The sequence below is a fragment of the Ictalurus furcatus genome, chromosome 6 (genome assembly GCF_023375685.1).
Source record: "Ictalurus furcatus strain D&B chromosome 6, Billie_1.0, whole genome shotgun sequence".
Lineage (NCBI taxonomy): Eukaryota > Metazoa > Chordata > Actinopteri > Siluriformes > Ictaluridae > Ictalurus > Ictalurus furcatus.
The window spans coordinates 30,629,425-30,647,174 of NC_071260.1; the positions used below are offsets into that span (position 1 = coordinate 30,629,425).

The 17,750-nt window shown below is 40.1% G+C and overlaps 1 protein-coding gene across 2 annotated transcripts; it reads right to left on the bottom strand.

Moving 5' to 3' along the window:
* Positions 1 to 848: 848 nt before the first annotated feature.
* LOC128609170 (NACHT, LRR and PYD domains-containing protein 12-like) lies at positions 849 to 15,398 on the bottom strand. 2 transcript variants are annotated; one of them, XM_053627609.1, is made up of 13 exons: positions 15,169 to 15,398; positions 14,348 to 14,399; positions 13,899 to 14,015; positions 13,680 to 13,737; positions 13,001 to 13,205; positions 11,024 to 12,788; positions 10,375 to 10,548; positions 8,126 to 8,299; positions 6,138 to 6,311; positions 4,132 to 4,305; positions 2,163 to 2,336; positions 1,818 to 1,994; positions 849 to 939 (listed from the first exon to the last, which is right to left on the bottom strand). In XM_053627609.1, exons 2-13 carry the CDS (start codon positions 14,389 to 14,391, stop codon positions 918 to 920), a joined length of 3,258 nt encoding a protein of 1,085 aa, XP_053483584.1. In that variant the 5' UTR covers positions 14,392 to 14,399; positions 15,169 to 15,398; the 3' UTR covers positions 849 to 917. The 2 variants fall into 2 exon arrangements, with proteins under 2 accessions (XP_053483584.1, XP_053483583.1); XM_053627608.1 differs by having other exon boundaries at positions 14,348 to 14,420.
* Between the last annotated feature and the right edge of the window lie 2,352 nt (positions 15,399 to 17,750).

Here is a 17,750-nt window from a genome sequence, read left to right on the forward strand (position 1 = left end):
ATCAAGAAGAGAACAATACAAGTAGTGTTACCATACAAGATCCATTAATTCAGTTCCAGAAGAAGCAAAGTGTGCAGAGTAGAGGTGTAAGTGCCAGAGTAAATGATTTGTTTTTTGTTTTTTTGTTTTTTAAACGGGTTGGTTAGGTGTTCATGGAAGAGGTGGGTCTTTAGCTGTTTTTTGAAGATGGTGAGAGATTCTGCGGTCCGGATTGAGGTTGGAAGTTCATTCCACCACTGAGGAACAGTTAGTTTGAAGGTTCTTGAAAGGGACCTTGAGCCACGCTGAGTAGGTACTACTAAGTGTCGGTCGTTGATTGATCGCAGATTGCGTGAGGGAACGTAAGCCTTCAGGAGAGAGTTGAGGTAGGAGGGTGCTGTTCCAGACAAGGTCTTGTAGGTGAGCATCAAGGCCTTGAATTTGATGCGGGCAGCTCCAGGAAGCCAGTGGAGGGAGATGAAGAGGGGTGTGACATGGGTTCTCTTGGGCTGGTTGAAGACGAGGCGTGCTGCTGCATTCTGAATCATCTGAAGGGGTTTGATGGAGCTGCCTGGGAGACCCGAGAGTAGTGAGTTGCAGTAGTCCAGCTTTGAGATAACAAGAGCCTGGACTAGTATCTGTGTAGCCTGTTCAGTGAGGTAGGGTCTGATTTTATTGATCTTGTACAGGAGGAACCTACAGGACCGTGCAGTTGTTGAGATGAGGTCTGTAAAGGTCAAACTGTCATTGAGAATCATCCCAAGGTTCCTGGCCATCCTGGTTGGCTTGAGTGTGGTTGAGCTGAACTGTACAGTGATGGTACAGCTGTACAGTGAGTAATAAAGTGGACGGTGAGTGTATGTTCTTCAAAACACTTTGTAATGTTTATTTGAACAGGTTCATGTAATCCATAATCATCTGAGGTTGAGAATTGGAGATCAGAGTAAAAATGGCCAGAACCTGTAAAGTAGTGGAAAAGAGTAAAATGATCAGACATTCATCTGATTTATCAGAATCAATTGTCAGACTCCTCACAAGAAAAATCAGTGTAAACACAGAGTGTGTGTGTGTGTGTGCGCGTGTGTGTAGAACCAAGGCAAGCTGATTTGAATGATTTGAACTATGCAAACAGTTCCAGTAAAAAGTTCCAGTAAAAGTAAATAACAATAAAAATCCTGATGGAAAATATTTTAGAAAGGATATTAAACTGATTCCTTCAGCTGAGAATCACTTGCTGCTGTTGAGGATGGCCCACATGACTAGCCCAAAGTTTGGCGTGAGATTGCTATGGGCGGTGCCACATGGACAACCTAAAGCTGACTGTGGATGTCTTCACTTGGACATCCAAATGATTAGACTTACTAAAGACAGTTTACACTCAGCTCTCATTCATCATACAGTGGAGAACTTCACTTTGATACTATAGACTTTAAGCTAAAACTCTACTGAAATCAGAACTGCTTGACTCTAGAACTACAGAAGAGGAATGATTTATAATCACACTATCTGGTGTCACCCAGAAGAGGAAAAGTTCCCTTCTGAGTCTGGTTCCTCTCAAGGTTTCTTTTCCTCATATGGTCTCAGGAAGTTTTTCCTCTCCACTGTCATCTCTGACTTGCTCGTTAGGGATTTAAATCTAAAGCTGTATCCGGATTCCTGTAAAGCTGCTTTGTGACAGTGTCCCTGTTAAAAGTTCTATACAAATAAAATGTAAAAAGTCTGTCTCTATCTGTCTAAACACACTACGTCACATTACATAACTAGTGTGTGTGCGTGTGTGTGTGTGTGTGTGTGTGTGTGTGTGTGTGTGTGTGTGTGTGTTTCTGTCAGTAACTCACTGTAGTTTCTCCAGTTTACAGTGTGGATCCTTCAGTAGATCAGAGAGCAGCTTCTTTCCTGATTCTCCTGGTTTATTGTGTTTCAGATTCAGTTCTCTCAGGTGTGATGAGGTGTTTGACCTCAGAGCTGAAGCCAGAGCAACACAACCTTCACCTGTAATACTGCAGAGTTCCAGCCTGTAGAGAGATCAACAATTATAGATCAACCTACACACACACACACACACACACACACACGATCATCTGACCTCTGAGCGTGATATTTTTGCTTAAGGTTATCATACCGTCAAAATCTCATGCCTAAGTGACAATACACTAAACAAAACATGAAAGTGATGATCTGACCTCAGTATCTCCAGTGTACAGTGTGGATTCTCCAGTCCAGCAGAGAGCAGCTTCACTCCTGAACCCTGCAGTTTATTGCTACTCAGGTCCAGTTCTCTCAGTCTGGAGGAGTTTGATCTGAGAACTGAGGACAGAAGTCTACAGCTTTCCTCTGTGAGATAACACTCACACAGCCTGGGAGAGAAATGATGATATATCAGAACACTGACATCTGAATATGTGTGTGTGTGTGTGTGTGTTCTCTCTCTCTCCTTATTTGTATGTGCATCAACACTGAAATAACAATAATTTATTGTATAGCATTATTTGATATTATTTCATAATCATTTTAGAATTATTTAACCTGACATACAGTTGCAATCAAAATTATTCAGCCCCCAGTGCAAATCAGGTTTTTTGTCAAAATTTACAGACTTTCAGCTGTTTGCAACAAACAAATGGAACAAAAGCAATTCAAATAATTCGACACAACGAATGCTTCAAGTGGTTTCCCCAAATTCAACTGAAAATGCAAATTATACTGATTTCTCCAGTTTCAATATTATTCAAGCCGCTGAATAGAATCTCTTACAACAGCACAAATATGCAGAACAGGTGTTGTGTCAAGCTGATCAAGGGCTTCATTAGCTGCACCAGGTGTGCTTGAGCTGGAACACATGAAATACCTGGACTGGCTAGGGGTGGAAAAAATACATGAAATACCTGGACGGGGCAGAAAAAGGAAGCTATCGACGGCTGCAAGCAGATTTCTGAGAAGGCAGGTTGTGAAAAACCCTCGAGTGACTGCAAAAGACCTGCAGCAAGACTTGGTGTAACAGGCACTGAGGTTTCAGTGAGCACAGTAAGGTGTGTACTAAACACTGAAGGTGAAGACGTTCACCACTACTGACCCAAAAGCACAAGAAAATTCCACTCAAAAACATATAAATAATCCACAGAAGTTTTGGGATTCTGTTCTGTGGAGCGAGGAAACAAAACTGGAACTTTTCAGCATGATGGATCAGCGGTATGTCTGGAGGAAGAAGAATGAAGAAAGAACGCTCTGTCCACAGTCGAGCATGGTGGAGGCTCGGTGATGCTCTGCGGCTGCTTTGCATCCTCTGGCACTGGAAACCTGCAGAGTGTGGAAGGTGAGATGGATTCACTGAAGTATCAGGAAATCCTAGGAGAAAACATCATGCCGTCTGTGAGGAAGCTGAAGCTTGGGCGTCATCGGACCTTCCAACAGGACAATGATCCCAAGCGTACCTCAAATTCCACCAAGGCTTGGTTGCAGAAGAAGTCCTGGAAGATTCTACAGGTCCATCACAGTCACCTGACTTGAACCCCATAGAAAATCTCTGGTGGGATTTGAAGGCGGTTGCAGCACGCAAACCCAAGAATATTACTGAACTGGAGGACATTGCTCATGAGGAACGGGAGAAGATTCCTCAGGAACGCTGACAGAAGCTCTGCATCTCATTTGCAGCAGGTCATAACAGTAAAAGGAGCTCTACTGTGTACTAAAGATGCTCGCCATGAAGGGGTTGAATAATTTCTGGAGATGTCATTATAAGTCGCATTTTCAGTTGAATTTGGGGAAACCACTTGAAGCGTTCATTGTGTTGAACTATTTCAATTGCTTTTGTTTGATTTGTTCATTGCACACAGCTGAAAGTCTGTACATTTTGACAATAAACCTGATTTGTAAAGGGGGTTGAATCATTTTCATTGCAACTGTACATGTTTACTACTGTTCCAAATATTCTGTATATTGCTTAAAAATAAAATATATTGTGTGTCAGTGGAAAAAGGTTGTTGTTTTATACCCAGTCATTTAAAAATAATACATTTAAGCGCTGTAATCGCAATACCACGATACCATGAAACTGTGATATTTTTGCTTAAGTTTATCTTACCGTCAAAATCTCATTGTGGCCCATGCACAAGTGACAATACATTAAACAAAACATGAAAGTGATGATCTGACCTCAGTATCTCCAGTGTACAGTGTGGATTCTCCAGTCCAGCAGAGAGCAGATTCACTCCTGAATCCTGCAGGTTATTGCTACTCAGGTCCAGTTCTCTCAGTCTGGAGGAGTTTGATCTGAGAACTGAGGACAGAAGTCTACAGCTTTCCTCTGTGAGGTCACACCGACACAACCTGGGAGAGAAATGATGATATATCAGAACACTGATATCTGAATATGTGTGTGTGTGTGTGTGTGTGTGTGTGTGTGTTCTCTCTCTCTCCTTATTTGTATGTGTATCAACACTGAAATAACAATAATTGATTTTATAGCATTATTTTATATTATTTTACAATCATTTTAGAATTATTTAACCTTACATACAGTTGCAATCAAAATGATTCAGCCCCCATTGCAAATCAGGTTTATTGTCAAAATTTACAGACTTTCAGCTGTTTGCAATGAACAAATCAAACAAAAGCAGTTGAAATAGTTCGACACAACAAACACTTCAAGTGGTTTCACCAAATTCAACTGAAAATGCAACTTATGATTTCTCCAGTTTCAAAATTATTCAACCCCCTGAATAGAATCCCTCACAACAGCACAAATATGCAAAACAGGTGTTGTGTCAAGCACATCTGATGAAAATAATCAAGGGCTTCGTTAGTTGCAGCAGGTGTGCTTGAGCTGGAACACATGAAACACCTGAACTGGCTAGGGGTAGAAAACATATGAAATACCAGGACAGGGCAGAAAAAGGAAGCTATCAACGGCTGCAAGCAGATTCTGAGAAGGCAGGTTGTGAAAAACCCTCGAGGGACTGCAAAAGACCTGCAGCAAGACTTGGTGTAACAGGCACTGAGGCTTCAGTGAATACAGTAAGGCACGTACTAAACACGCAGAAGGTTTCCGTGCCAGAACTCCAAGAGGTTCACCACTACTGACCCAAAAGCACAAGAAAAGTCGCTCAAAATCATATAAATAAGCCACAGAAGTTTTGGGATTCTGTTCTGTGGAGCGATGAAACAAAACTGGAACTTTTCAGCATGATGGATCAGCGGTATGTCTGGAGGAAGAAGAATGAAGAAAGAACACTCTGTCCACAGTCGAGCATGGTGGAGGCTCGGTGATGCTCTGCGGCTGCTTTGCATCCTCTGGCACTGGAAACCTGCAGCGTGTGGAAGGCGAGATGGATTCACTGAAGTTTCAGGAAATCCTAGGAGAAAACGTCATGCCGTCTGTGAGGAAGCTGAAGCTTGGGCGTCATCGGACCTTCCAACAGGACAATGATCCCAAGCGTACCTCAGATTCCACCAAGGCTTGGTTACAGAAGAAGTCCTGGAAGATTCTACAGGTCCATCACAGTCACCTGACTTGAACCCCATAGAAAATCTCTGGTGGGATTTGAAGGCGGTTGCAGCACACAAACCCAAGAATATTACTGAACTGGAGGACATTGCTCATGAGGAACGGGAGAAGATTCCTCAGGAACGCTGACAGAAGCTCTGCATCTCATTTGCAGCAGGTCATAACAGTAAAAGGAGCTCTACTGTGTACTAAAGATGCTAGCCATGAAGGGGTTGAATAATTTCTGGAGATGTCATTATAAGTCGCATTTTCAGTTGAATTTGGGGAAACCACTTGAAGCGTTCATTGTGTTGAACTATTTCAACTGCTTTTGTTTGATTTGTTCATTGCACACAGCTGAAAGTCTGTACATTTTGACAATAAACCTGATTTGTAAAGGGGGTTGAATCATTTTCATTGCAACTGTACATGTTTACTACTGTTCCAAATATTCTGTATATTGCTTAAAAATAAAATATATTGTGTGTCAGTGGAAAAAAGTTGTTGTTTTATACCCAGTCATTTAAAAATAATACATTTAAGCGCTGTAATCGCAATACCACGATACCATGAAACTGTGATATTTTTGCTTAAGTTTATCTTACTGTCAAAATCTCATTGTGGCCCATGCACAAGTGACAATACATTAAACAAAACATGAAAGTGATGATCTGACCTCAGTATCTCCAGTGTACAGTGTGGATTCTCCAGTCCAGCAGAGAGCAGATTCACTCCTGAATCCTGCAGTTTATTGTTACTCAGGTCCAGTTCTCTCAGTCTGGAGGAGTTTGATCTGAGAACTGAGGACAGAAGTCTACAGCTTTCCTCTGTGAGATCACACTCACACAGCCTGGGAGAGAAATGATGATATATCAGAACACTGATATCTGATGTGAGTGTCCGTGTCTGTGAGTGTGTGTGTGTGTGTGTGTGTACGCCTTACTCACACATACAGATACCTATCACATGTCTACATTTTCCTAAAAAAGATAACAGGAAGATGGTAATAATCCAGTCTGAACCAGCATGTATCTTTATTTATAGCACAGACTTTTATTCAGTGTGTTTTAGCAGCTTTTTAGGAGAAAGTGATTTTAGAGAACATTTACACTCGGGACCCAGAGTTCAATATCTATTTTTCCCCCTATTACAATGTTACATTTTTAAAATGTTAAATGGTAAACAAAATGTTATATAATATTGTGTCTACGGGGCACAAATGTAAAAAGTTGATTATTCTTTTCTGTCTGAAGTTTTTTTTTTAACAATAGTTTTTTTTTTAAACAATGTTCTGCTACATTTAAGTTAATGATAAACCTAAATATTAAATGAAATGGTTAAATATAAACTTAGTGATAATTAATTATGGATGTGAAAAGCAGATTTTAAAACAGTCCTCAGCAGCCAAGATCTTTAAAAGCATATAATCAGAATGAAATCAAACCAGTTTCTACAAACGTATGCTATGGGAAAGGAAAAATTTCAACACAGAGTGTGTAGTCCTATCTACAATGTATAGAACCATTTCTGTTTTCAATGGAAATCCAGAAAGGATATCAGTTATTTATTTCTTCTAATCTTAAGATAACAAATGTTATTTTCTTGATATAACGACAGCTGCTTTCTTGAGGTCACAACTGATTTTTCTCATGATGTTGAAATGCATGGTCAGGTATACATGCTGCATGTTTTTACTTTAATCAGCATCTGTCCCAGGAGGAAATAGCTGGCACAGTGGTAGAGTTGCTGCCTCACACCTCCAAGTTTCAGGTCTGAGCTTGGGTTAAATTTTATTTGTTCCAAATTTCCCCTTGTGGATCAATAAATTCCATCTATCTATCTATTTATCTAGCTGTGCTAGTGCTACACACTTTTCAAACGATGTAAATCCCCATCACTTGAGAAGGTGACTCAGAGATCGACAACTATACTGTGGTGGACACTACAGTGATCCTGAACAGCTGCTCATTTCTGTTTTACTGCAACTATTGATTCAGGATGCTTATTTGGGACCGTGATGTCCTGACAAAACAGGAAATCCTAAAATTAGTCTCTGCTATGAAATTACAGACATACAAAAATACAGAAGTAGGTAAATGTAAAAGTAGCAGCTGTAGCACTAGCTAGTCAAGTAGGCAGTGTAGCTACCGCTAATGTGCTGTGGGACCTACTTTTCTACATCTGTACATCTGTAATTTCATAGCAGAGAGGATTTTCAGGTCCCAAACAAGTATCCTGAACCCAAACAAAAAACCTTGCCACCTGTGGACTTGCTCTTTACACCGACTGCCTTGTTCCAAACCCAACCAGTATAGTGTAAACCTGGCACCCCTACTGCACCATGTTCTCCCAATGAAGCGCACTCTGAGACGCGGGGGCAATTAGCATATGAATGAGAGATTTATTTCATTAACATTTAACATTTATACTTGCTATTTAGTTTTAATAGATTTAACAATTAGCTTTATATTTAACATTTACACTGAACGTATTTGATACGAGTCACTATCTAAAAGTAACAGAACAGCCTCAAATGTTCTGAAAAGTCAGAGAGAAAAGAATATTTTTAGATTCGGCTCCCCATATCGAAACAATAAACAAATATTATGTTTATACTAGAATAGTGACAATAAAATAAACAAAACATGAAAGTGATGATCTGACCTCAGTATCTCCAGTGTACAGTGTGCATTCTCCAGTCCAGCAAAGAGCAGATTCACTCCTGAATCCTGCAGGTTATTGTTACTCAGGTCCAGTTCTCTCAGTCTGGAGGAGTTTGATCTGAGAACTGAGGACAGAAGTCTACAGCTTTCCTCTGTGAGATCACACTCACACAGCCTGGGAGAGAAATGATGATATATATCAGAACACTGATATCTGATGTGAGTGTCCGTGTCTGTGAGTGTGTGTGTGTGTGTGTGTGTGTGTGTGTACGCCTTACTCATACATACAAATACCTATCACATGTCTACATTTTCCTAAAAAAGATAACAGGAAGATGGTAATAATCCAGTCTGAACCAGCATGTATCTTTATTTATAGCACAGACTTTTATTCAGTGTGTTTTAGCAGCTTTTTAGGAGAAAGTGTTTTTAGAGAACATTTACACTCGGGACCCAGAGTTCAATATCTATTTTTCCCCCAATTACAATGTTACACTTTTTAGATTCAAGACTCAAGATTCAAGATCTTCACTGTCATATGTACTTGGTACAGTGAAATTCTAATTTTGTCCATTCCTCTCAAGACGGGGGGGTGGGGGGGCGGTGTCGATTGCTCTTATCCTGATGGCCCCGGTGGAAGTGGTAGTGGGTGACAACTGGTGATCAGTCTGATGGCCTGAGGATATAAACTGTCCCTGAGCCTGGATGTTCTGGCTGCAGTACACCAGTACTGCTTGCCAGACTTCATGAGGGTGAAGAAATTATGGGTGGGATGGGTAGGGTCGCTGATGATGTTGCAAGCCCATTTGTAGGTTCTCTTATTATAGATGTCCTGCAGTAAGGGGAACTCTGTTCCTGTGATATTCTGGGCCAGCCTTATCACCCTCTGTAGTACCTTCCCATCAAGTGCTGTGCTGTTTCCAACAACACAGCTATACAGCAGGTAAACACACTCTCTACAGCGCATCTGTAAAAGTTGTGTAGTATTTGTGGTGACATGCCAAACTTCCTCATTCTCCGAAGGAAGTACATTCTCTGATTGGCCTTTCTTACCAGCTGCACCATGTTCCCTGTCCACCCGAGATCCTCACAAATGTGAACACCAAGGAACTTATGGCTGTCCACTCTTTCTGCCTCAGAGTCTCCAATCAGTAGTGGCTGTTAGAAATGCTCACCCCTCCTCATGTCCACAACCATCTCCCTGGTCTTATTGATGTTCAGCATGAGATTGTTAGCCTTGCACCATGTGACCAGTTCTGACCTCTCTCTAGTAGTTTGTTTCATCATTTCCCCTGATGAGACCAATGACTGGTGTCATCTGCGAACTTTATGATGACATTGTTGGGCTGGGCAGCGACATGGTCATGTGTGAAGAGAGTGTACAGCATAGGGCTGAGTACACAGCCTTGAGAAGTGCCTGTGTTCATTATAAGGGTACTGGGGGAGTGTTTTCTGAGGTGAACATTTTGAAGCTCAGTATCCAGTTACACAGTGCAGGAGGCAGCCCCAGGTTATGCAGCTTGTTTTATAGTATTAAATGTAAACTGTAATTAATAAAAAGTAATCTGGTGTAACTGTCCTTATCTTTCAGGTGTGTTAGAATTTTGTGAATGGCAAATGAATGCGCATCCTCTGTGGATCTATTAGTCCTGTATGCAAACTGTAGTAGGTCCAGGGTTGCACGTATGGTGAGAAGGCAGGTTGTGAAAGGATGTATTCCTTGACAAGACTCTCATTAAGCGGTAATGTAGTCATTAAGACAAGAGACTGTGGCTTTCTTTGGAACAGGTAAAATAGTGGTGGACTTGAAGCAGGAGGAAACTGTAGTCAGGATGAGGGAAAGATTGATGATGTCTGTGGCTACACTGGTCAGTACTGGAGCACAAAGCCTGCAGCCTTTATGCTCTTACAAACATCCTATCTTTCCTTTATGTAAGCTTGAGGTTCGCCAGACTTAAAAACCATAGAGCGAGCACGCACATTTAGATTCAACGTTTACATTTAATATTTAGATTTAACAATTAGCTTTATATTTAACATTTACACTGAAATGTGTTTGATACGAGCGACTATCTAAATGTAAAAGAACTGACTCAAATGTTCAAAAAAGTCAGAGAGAAAACAATATTTTTTACATATCTGTCAGACCCTTGTTATACATCAGGCTTGCTGAGTTACATTTTAATATTATTAGGTTTATACTATAATAGCGACAATAAAATAAACAAAACATGAAAGTGATGATCTGACCTCAGTATCTCCAGTATACAGTGTGGATTCTCCAGTCCAGCAAAGAGCAGATTCACTCCTGAATCCTGCAGTTTATTGCTACTCAGGTCCAGTTCTCTCAGTCTGGAGGAGTTTGATCTGAGAACTGAGGACAGAACTTTACAGCTTTCCTCTGTGAGATCACACCAACACAACCTGGGAGAGAAATGATGATATATGAGAACACTGACATTGAGGATTGGAACGATGAATGCTGTCAATACTTTCAATGTTGATATTTCCTTTAAAAACTTAAAAATGTCCATATTCAATGTGTTTATTTATATTTTATTAAAAAGAGTGTGACCCTTCTGCCATCTGCACACATGCAGTCAAAGATAGATGCACAAATGAGAGAGAGAGGAAGAGTAATTATCTAATTAGAGTAATTACTGACAAGCATTATTCAGTCAGTTCACTCTTAATCTGTATGTAAATAAAATATATTAAATATAAAACAAAAATAAAAATCCTGTATGTAATGATGCTCTCTTCAATAAGCTCCCTTATTCTCTTTACATATAGATTAATAGTGAACTGACTGAATAATGCTTGTCAGTAATTATTCTAATCAGTACCATTAGTGTTATATTACAACTGCACTAATGAATTAAGAATAAAAGATACCTACTCAGCTTTTCTGGAGGCTTTGACCACTGGCAGCAGTTTCACAAGACCTTCCGCTGATCTGTAATATTTCCTCAAATTAAACACATCCAGATCCTCTTCTGAGTTCAGCAACACAAACACCAGAGCTGACCACTGAGCAGGAGAGAGTGTGACTCCTCTGAGACACCAGGAGTCTCCTCTGTTCAGGTAATTTTGGACTTCCTGCACTAGAGAATGATCATTCAGTTCATTGAGACAGTGGAACAGATTGATGGATTTCTCTGGAGATGGATTCTTCCTGATCTTCTCCTTGATGTACTCAACTGTTTCTTGTTTGCTGTGAGAGCTGCTTCCTGTCTGGGGCAGTAGGTCTCGTAAAAGAGTCTGATTGGACTCCAGTGAGAGACCTAGAAGGAAGCGGAGGAACAGGTCCAGGTGTCCATTCTCACTCTGTAAGGCCTTGTCCACTGCACCCCTGAGGAAATCAGACATGGTTGACTTGGTGAAAAAACCAGACGAGGTTTGTTGTTTTGCAATCTTTTTGTTGATGAAGAAGAGAAATGCGTATAAAGCAGCCAGAAACTCCTGAACACTCAGATGGATAAAGCTGAACACCTTCCCCAGGTGAAGCCCAAACTCCTCTCTGAAGATATGAATACACACTCCTGAGTACACTGCTACTTCTCCAACATCAATGCCACACTCTCTCAGGTCTTCCTCATAGAAGATTAGGTTTCCTTTCTCCAGCTGTTGGAAAGCCAGTTTCCCCAGTGCCAGGATACTCTCTCTGGTCTGCTGAGGATCAGGGTCATATTTCTGATGATACTTTTGGTCCTTGTGTTTGATCTGAAAGATCAGGAAGTGTGTGAACATTTGAGTCAGAGTCTTGGGGACCTCTCCACTCTCTGCTTGACCCAACATTCTCTCTAGAACAGTGGCTGAGATCCAGCAGAAGACTGGGATGTGGCACATGATGTAGAGGCTTCTTGAAGACTTCATGTGTGAGATGATTTTATTGGCCAGGCTCTGATCACTGATCCTCTTCCTGAAGTACTCCTCTTTCTGAGGATCATTGAAGCCTCGTACCTCTGTTACCTGGTCTACATAGTCAGGAGGGATCTGATTGGCTGCTCCTGGTCGAGAGGTTATCCAGAGGAGAGCGGAGGGAAGCAGATTCCCCTTGATGAGATTTGTCAGCAGCACATCCACTGAGGCTGACTCTGTCACATCACACAATCTCGCATTGTTCTGGAAATTTAGAGGAAGTCGACACTCATCCAGACCATCAAAGATGAACAGGACTTTGTTGATCTCACTGTCTATTAATCGTAATTCTTTCATTTCTGGGAAAAAGTGATGAAGAAGATTCATCAAACTGAGATGTTCCTGCTTCATCAGATTCAGCTCTCTAAAGGGAAGTGGAAACATGAAGGTGATGTGCTGATTTGCTTTTCCTTCAGCCCAGTCCAGAATGAACTTCTGCACAGAGACTGTTTTTCCAATTCCAGCAATTCCTTTAGTCAGCACTCTTCTGATGGACTCGCCTTTAAAGACATCATTACATTTGATAGGTGTCTCTTGTATTGCTGGTCCTCTGGAAGCTGTCTCAATCTGTCTCACCTCATGTTCATTATTGATGTCTCCACTCCAACCCTCTGTGATGTAGAGATCTGTATAGATCTCATTCAAAAGTGCTGAGCTTCCATGCTGGGAGATTCCTTCATTAATTCTTTTACATTTCTCTCTCAGTCTGGATTTGAGTTCTCGCTGGTACACAGAGAAGAGTTCTGGTAAAAAGAAGAATAAAATGTAAACTCTATGATCATCTCTGTTGAATATTGATATTTTCATAGCTGTATATCATATGTAATGTCAGTACTGATCTGTTATTATGTTGTGTTGATAAAAGCACATCATTATGATGAGATGTGTTTAATAAATTTAGAGCAGTTTCCTTCCTCTAACGTTAAAGTGATGTTATAACCCCATGAGCTCTTACTGTTCTGAAGTGTGTTAGCGAGATCTGCGTGGTTCAAGATCTTCAAGAAGTGCAGTGTGATCTTCAGCACTCCCTCTCTGACACTGCTCTGATCCTCCTCATCCTCCACCTCCCTCTCAGAGCATGCTGGGTAATCTGGACTCAGGAGCTTCTTAAATCTCTTCAGCTCATTCTTTAACAGAGTGATGATTTTGTGCTCCAGCTCCTGATTAGAAACAGGAAGAAAAAAAAAATACAAAAACTCTATAATGTCACATGAGTGTGTGTTCATTACCGAATATAAAACTACATTTTGTCTGATTAATCATAAAGAGTCTACAAACAGATGTGATAAATAAAATGTTTTAAGTGTTTAAAAATAAATACAGCTTTGGGATTAGAATAGTGTATTCCAGGCCGATTCAGTAGGTGGCATCCAGACGAAGGAAGTAGACGAGTAAATAAATGAAGGTGAGTGATTGAACATTTCTGTGTGTTTGACACCAATGAGGAAAACACAATACGCTCGTGTTCTCTCTTAGTGTTGCTCAGTATTTTGTTCTGTCACATTGCAGTGAGAGTGGAATAGGTGTGATGATTACTCACATCTCTGCAGCACGCAGATAGAGATATTCATTAAAATGCTGGGATTAGTAAAAGCTGAAGAAACACACACACACACACACACACACACACACACCTTGAATGTGTCCTCTAAATGACTTTTCACAGTGACTTCTGATTTATTCTTCTGCGGTCTATGAACAAACAAAACACATGTTAAAAGTTTAACAAGGGCTATAAATCATATTCATAACTACAAACACAAACCAGTGAATACACAGATATTTGAGAGATGGTTGATTATGTGAGAGTGTGAGAGATAAAACACTGCACTCATACATTAAACTGTACTCACCTCAGTTCAGTAGCACAGTCTGTGTCTCTAAAGTTTCTTGGAAGCTCCATTGACCAGTCACTCTTCATGGACACACAGCTGGGTTCAGGTGAGTCTGATCTCTTACCATGAATCAGACTAAACACACACAACCACTGCATCATTATTACTGTTCTGTAGCAATACTGAATAATTAACCTGTAGTTAAAATCTGATGATATTCCTTATTAACACTGATACGATTCTTTAACCTTCATACTTTATCCAGCTACAGGGACTTGGGGTTAGACGTGTTGCTCCGTAGCTTAATGTCACTAATCATCAACTGGTTTTGAACATCTCGAGACAAAGCTGCTGAATTAAACTGTTCACTATTCACTTTTCACAGATACACATCAGTGTCTGATCTGTTTAGTGCTGGTGAATGTGCGAGCATTCATGTTTTTCACCGAGTCACACCGTTCACTCACCTCTCGTCTTTCTCTCTCTCCTGTTCACTCATTTTGGAGGTCATGTCTCCTCCTACAGGTTACACATGCAAACCTACGCACACACACAGTAACAGTAACAGTGATTTGGTGGTTTAGTGTTATTTCATTCCAACATGTGTGTGTTTAATCTAACTCTATCATCACACGGTTCACTTACAGCAGAGGTTCTCAACCTTTTGTAACTAAAGCCCCCCATGATTCCCCCCCCCCACACACACACATTATTGGAGGAGATCAGGTATAATGATTATCTATTCTATATAAAATCTACCTATCTATCTATCTATCTATCTATCTATCTATCTGCAGCGAGAAAGTAAGACCTCGCGCTTGCAGGACAGTACTGGTGATATTTGGAAAGTTAATAAGGTTTGTCCAAAAAGTCGCTAGGCGGTTGTTGTTGGGATTTTATTTTGGCAAAAAAAACAAAAAAAAAACCAGTCGCTAAGTTGGTAACATTGGTCACTAGATAAAAGTCAGGCTAAACTCCACCTCTCCCAGCAAAAAGAACATACAGAAGGAGAAGGAACACAAAGTTTTTCATTTATACACATTCTATTTGAAAAGCAATAAAATACACCGAGTACCCAAATGATGCCCTGTCTGTCTTTTATTTCTTGAAAACAATTTGCGCCCCCCCTTCCAATCTCATCCTGGTTGAGAACCACTGATTTACAGGGAAATCAAGTCCTACAGTAAACTTTGTAAATTAGAACTTCAGTAAAAATCAACTGAACTGTTCTTCATCTAGTGTAGATTCATAACATTCGCATATTATAGCTTTAGATTTAGATACGTACTGTGTTTTTCTCCTGTGAACCTTTTACGTCCTTTCTTCACAAAATGGAGTTTCACTTTTACTACAGCTGGAACCGGTTTAGTCTACAGAGGAGGATCTGCAGAAGTCACGGAACACATCCACACACACATGCACACACATACACATATACACACCCACAAACAGATAAAATCTATTCACGCATACCAACTGTTCACCTGTACAAAACATGATAGATCTTCTAGAAGGTTCTAGAAGGTTCTTCAGATCTGGCCCTCGAGGTCCACTGTCCTTAGAGCTTAGTTCCAACCCTAGTCACTGCTTCACTGTTGCTGATAGCAAATGTATTAACATTTTAGACCTCGTTGACAAGCATAAGCTACTGTATGTCAATCACAAACATAATTACTGTAAACTTCTGTTCACTTTTATTATTTGTTATGCTTGTATTACATCAGTTCATTTTTCAAAATGCATGAATAAAGTAGGCTTTTCCCCAGATTTCTACTAGCCCTAGGTTTTTTTTTATTTTTATTTTTTTTTACAGAATGCTACTATAGAGGAGGTATTTGTGTGAAAATTTCAGGTTCGTATCTGGTCCCCTACCAGAGATATATAACCCTGAAATTGGGGGCCATTTTTAAAAAATTGCACTTTCTTTCCCCCATAAAAAAGACAAGTCCCAAACCTGAAATGTTCTGCATGCACACTATACTTACCCAGGTACCCCCTAAAAATTTTAACTGAGACTCAAACCCTTCCCGTTATAAATTGATATATGGCATGGCAGAAGGCTGCTTACGTGTTACTGTCTTTCCTTTATGTTATATATCAACATTTAAATGAATAATCTCTCAACATTAAACATGATCCTCTTTTTACTTTATCTGACTCCAATTATGAATGATTCTAAGAGATATTCAAATTCCAATCTCTATCATTAAATTAATCTCGTCATTTGATTATCCTATTTAACCCTTTATTTAGATTGTGCTCGTTCATTCAATATTCCATGTCGCTCAGAGTCTCACGCCGGCTGTGTATGTGGACTTCACGTTCACAAACTTGCCAGTCTTGGTCATTAGACACAGGTAATTGACTAATACTATTTAGATGGCTGCCCATGCTTGCCCTTTTTTCTAAAAAGTACTTTCTTAAGTCCCGATAACTCTGTACACACTTAATTAAAATAACGTTATCTCTAATGAGAGGTCATGATCACTACTATCTGAACAAGTCGACCAATTTTACTTCTCTATAATAGTAGCTTTGTATAATCATGCCATGTTTTACCATGTACACTTAACTAGAATAATATTACAGTAATCAGAGTTTAAGGCTCACCCTATTTAGATTGGTCAATGAACACTATGTTGTTCTAAATGGAAATTACTTGTAGCCTTTTCAGTCTAGGTACACTTAACCAAAGCCAACTTGTTAGCCTGGACTCTAAAATCTCAGTTGGCGTGCCCCAGTGCTCCACCTAAACCTGGATTTTAGCCAGTACTAACTTGGTCGCAGATTTGCGGTAACATGGACTTAACATGATCTAATAGAGACAATAATTTCAGGGTAGATCAGAATAAATTCAAACTTAATTTATTAACCAGGTAATTTCAATAATAATTCTTAATCCAATTCAAAAGTTAACAAGCAGTAATCAATAATATATAAACATCACATAAAATACAAACAAGAGAATTAGAGATGTTTATCTGGAAATGAAACTACACATAATTGTGTGGGAGATCTGTCTACAGATTCCTGAATCTTTGGCCAGCTCTCCCTAAATAAACAGATACTCTGTAGTTCCACCAAATGGTGTTGTTTATGATTATATTTTGAATTTGGGCCCATTATTCAGGAGTCAGTTGGCATGATGTCTGTGGAAGGATGCACCGTATTTACATGCAGGAAGTGATTTGTGTGTGGGACCCGGGGAGGGTATGCCTTCAGCGGCATACAATTTATTTATTTATTCAATTTTTTTTACATTTCTAGATCTTATTGGTGATTTGGTGAACTGCTGCTGAGGGAATGAGACCATATTTCCAGATGCACAACTTTAAAATCATCTGAGGTTGAGAACTGGAGATCAGGATAAAAATGGCCAGAACCTGTAAAGTAGTGGAAAAGAGTAAAAATGATCAGATATTCATCAGATTTATCAGTGTGTGTGTGTGTGTGTTTCCGTCAGTAACTCACTGTAGTTTCTCCAGTTTACAGTGTGGATCCTTCAGTAGATCAGAGAGCAGCTTCTCTCCTGATTCTCCTGGTTTATTGTGTTTCAGATTCAGTTCTCTCAGGTGTGATGAGGTGTTTGACCTCAGAGCTGAAACCAGAGCAACACAACCTTCACCTGTAATACTGCAGAGTTCCAGCCTGTAGAGAGATCAACAATTATAGATCAACCTACACACACACACCCACACACACACACACGCGTGCACGCATGTACACACACACACACACACACAGGTATGATCATCTGATTTCTGAGCGTGATATTTTTGCTTAAGGTTATCATACTGTCAAAATCTCATGCCTAAGTGACAATACACTAAACAAAACATGAAAGTGATGATCTGACCTCAGTATCTCCAG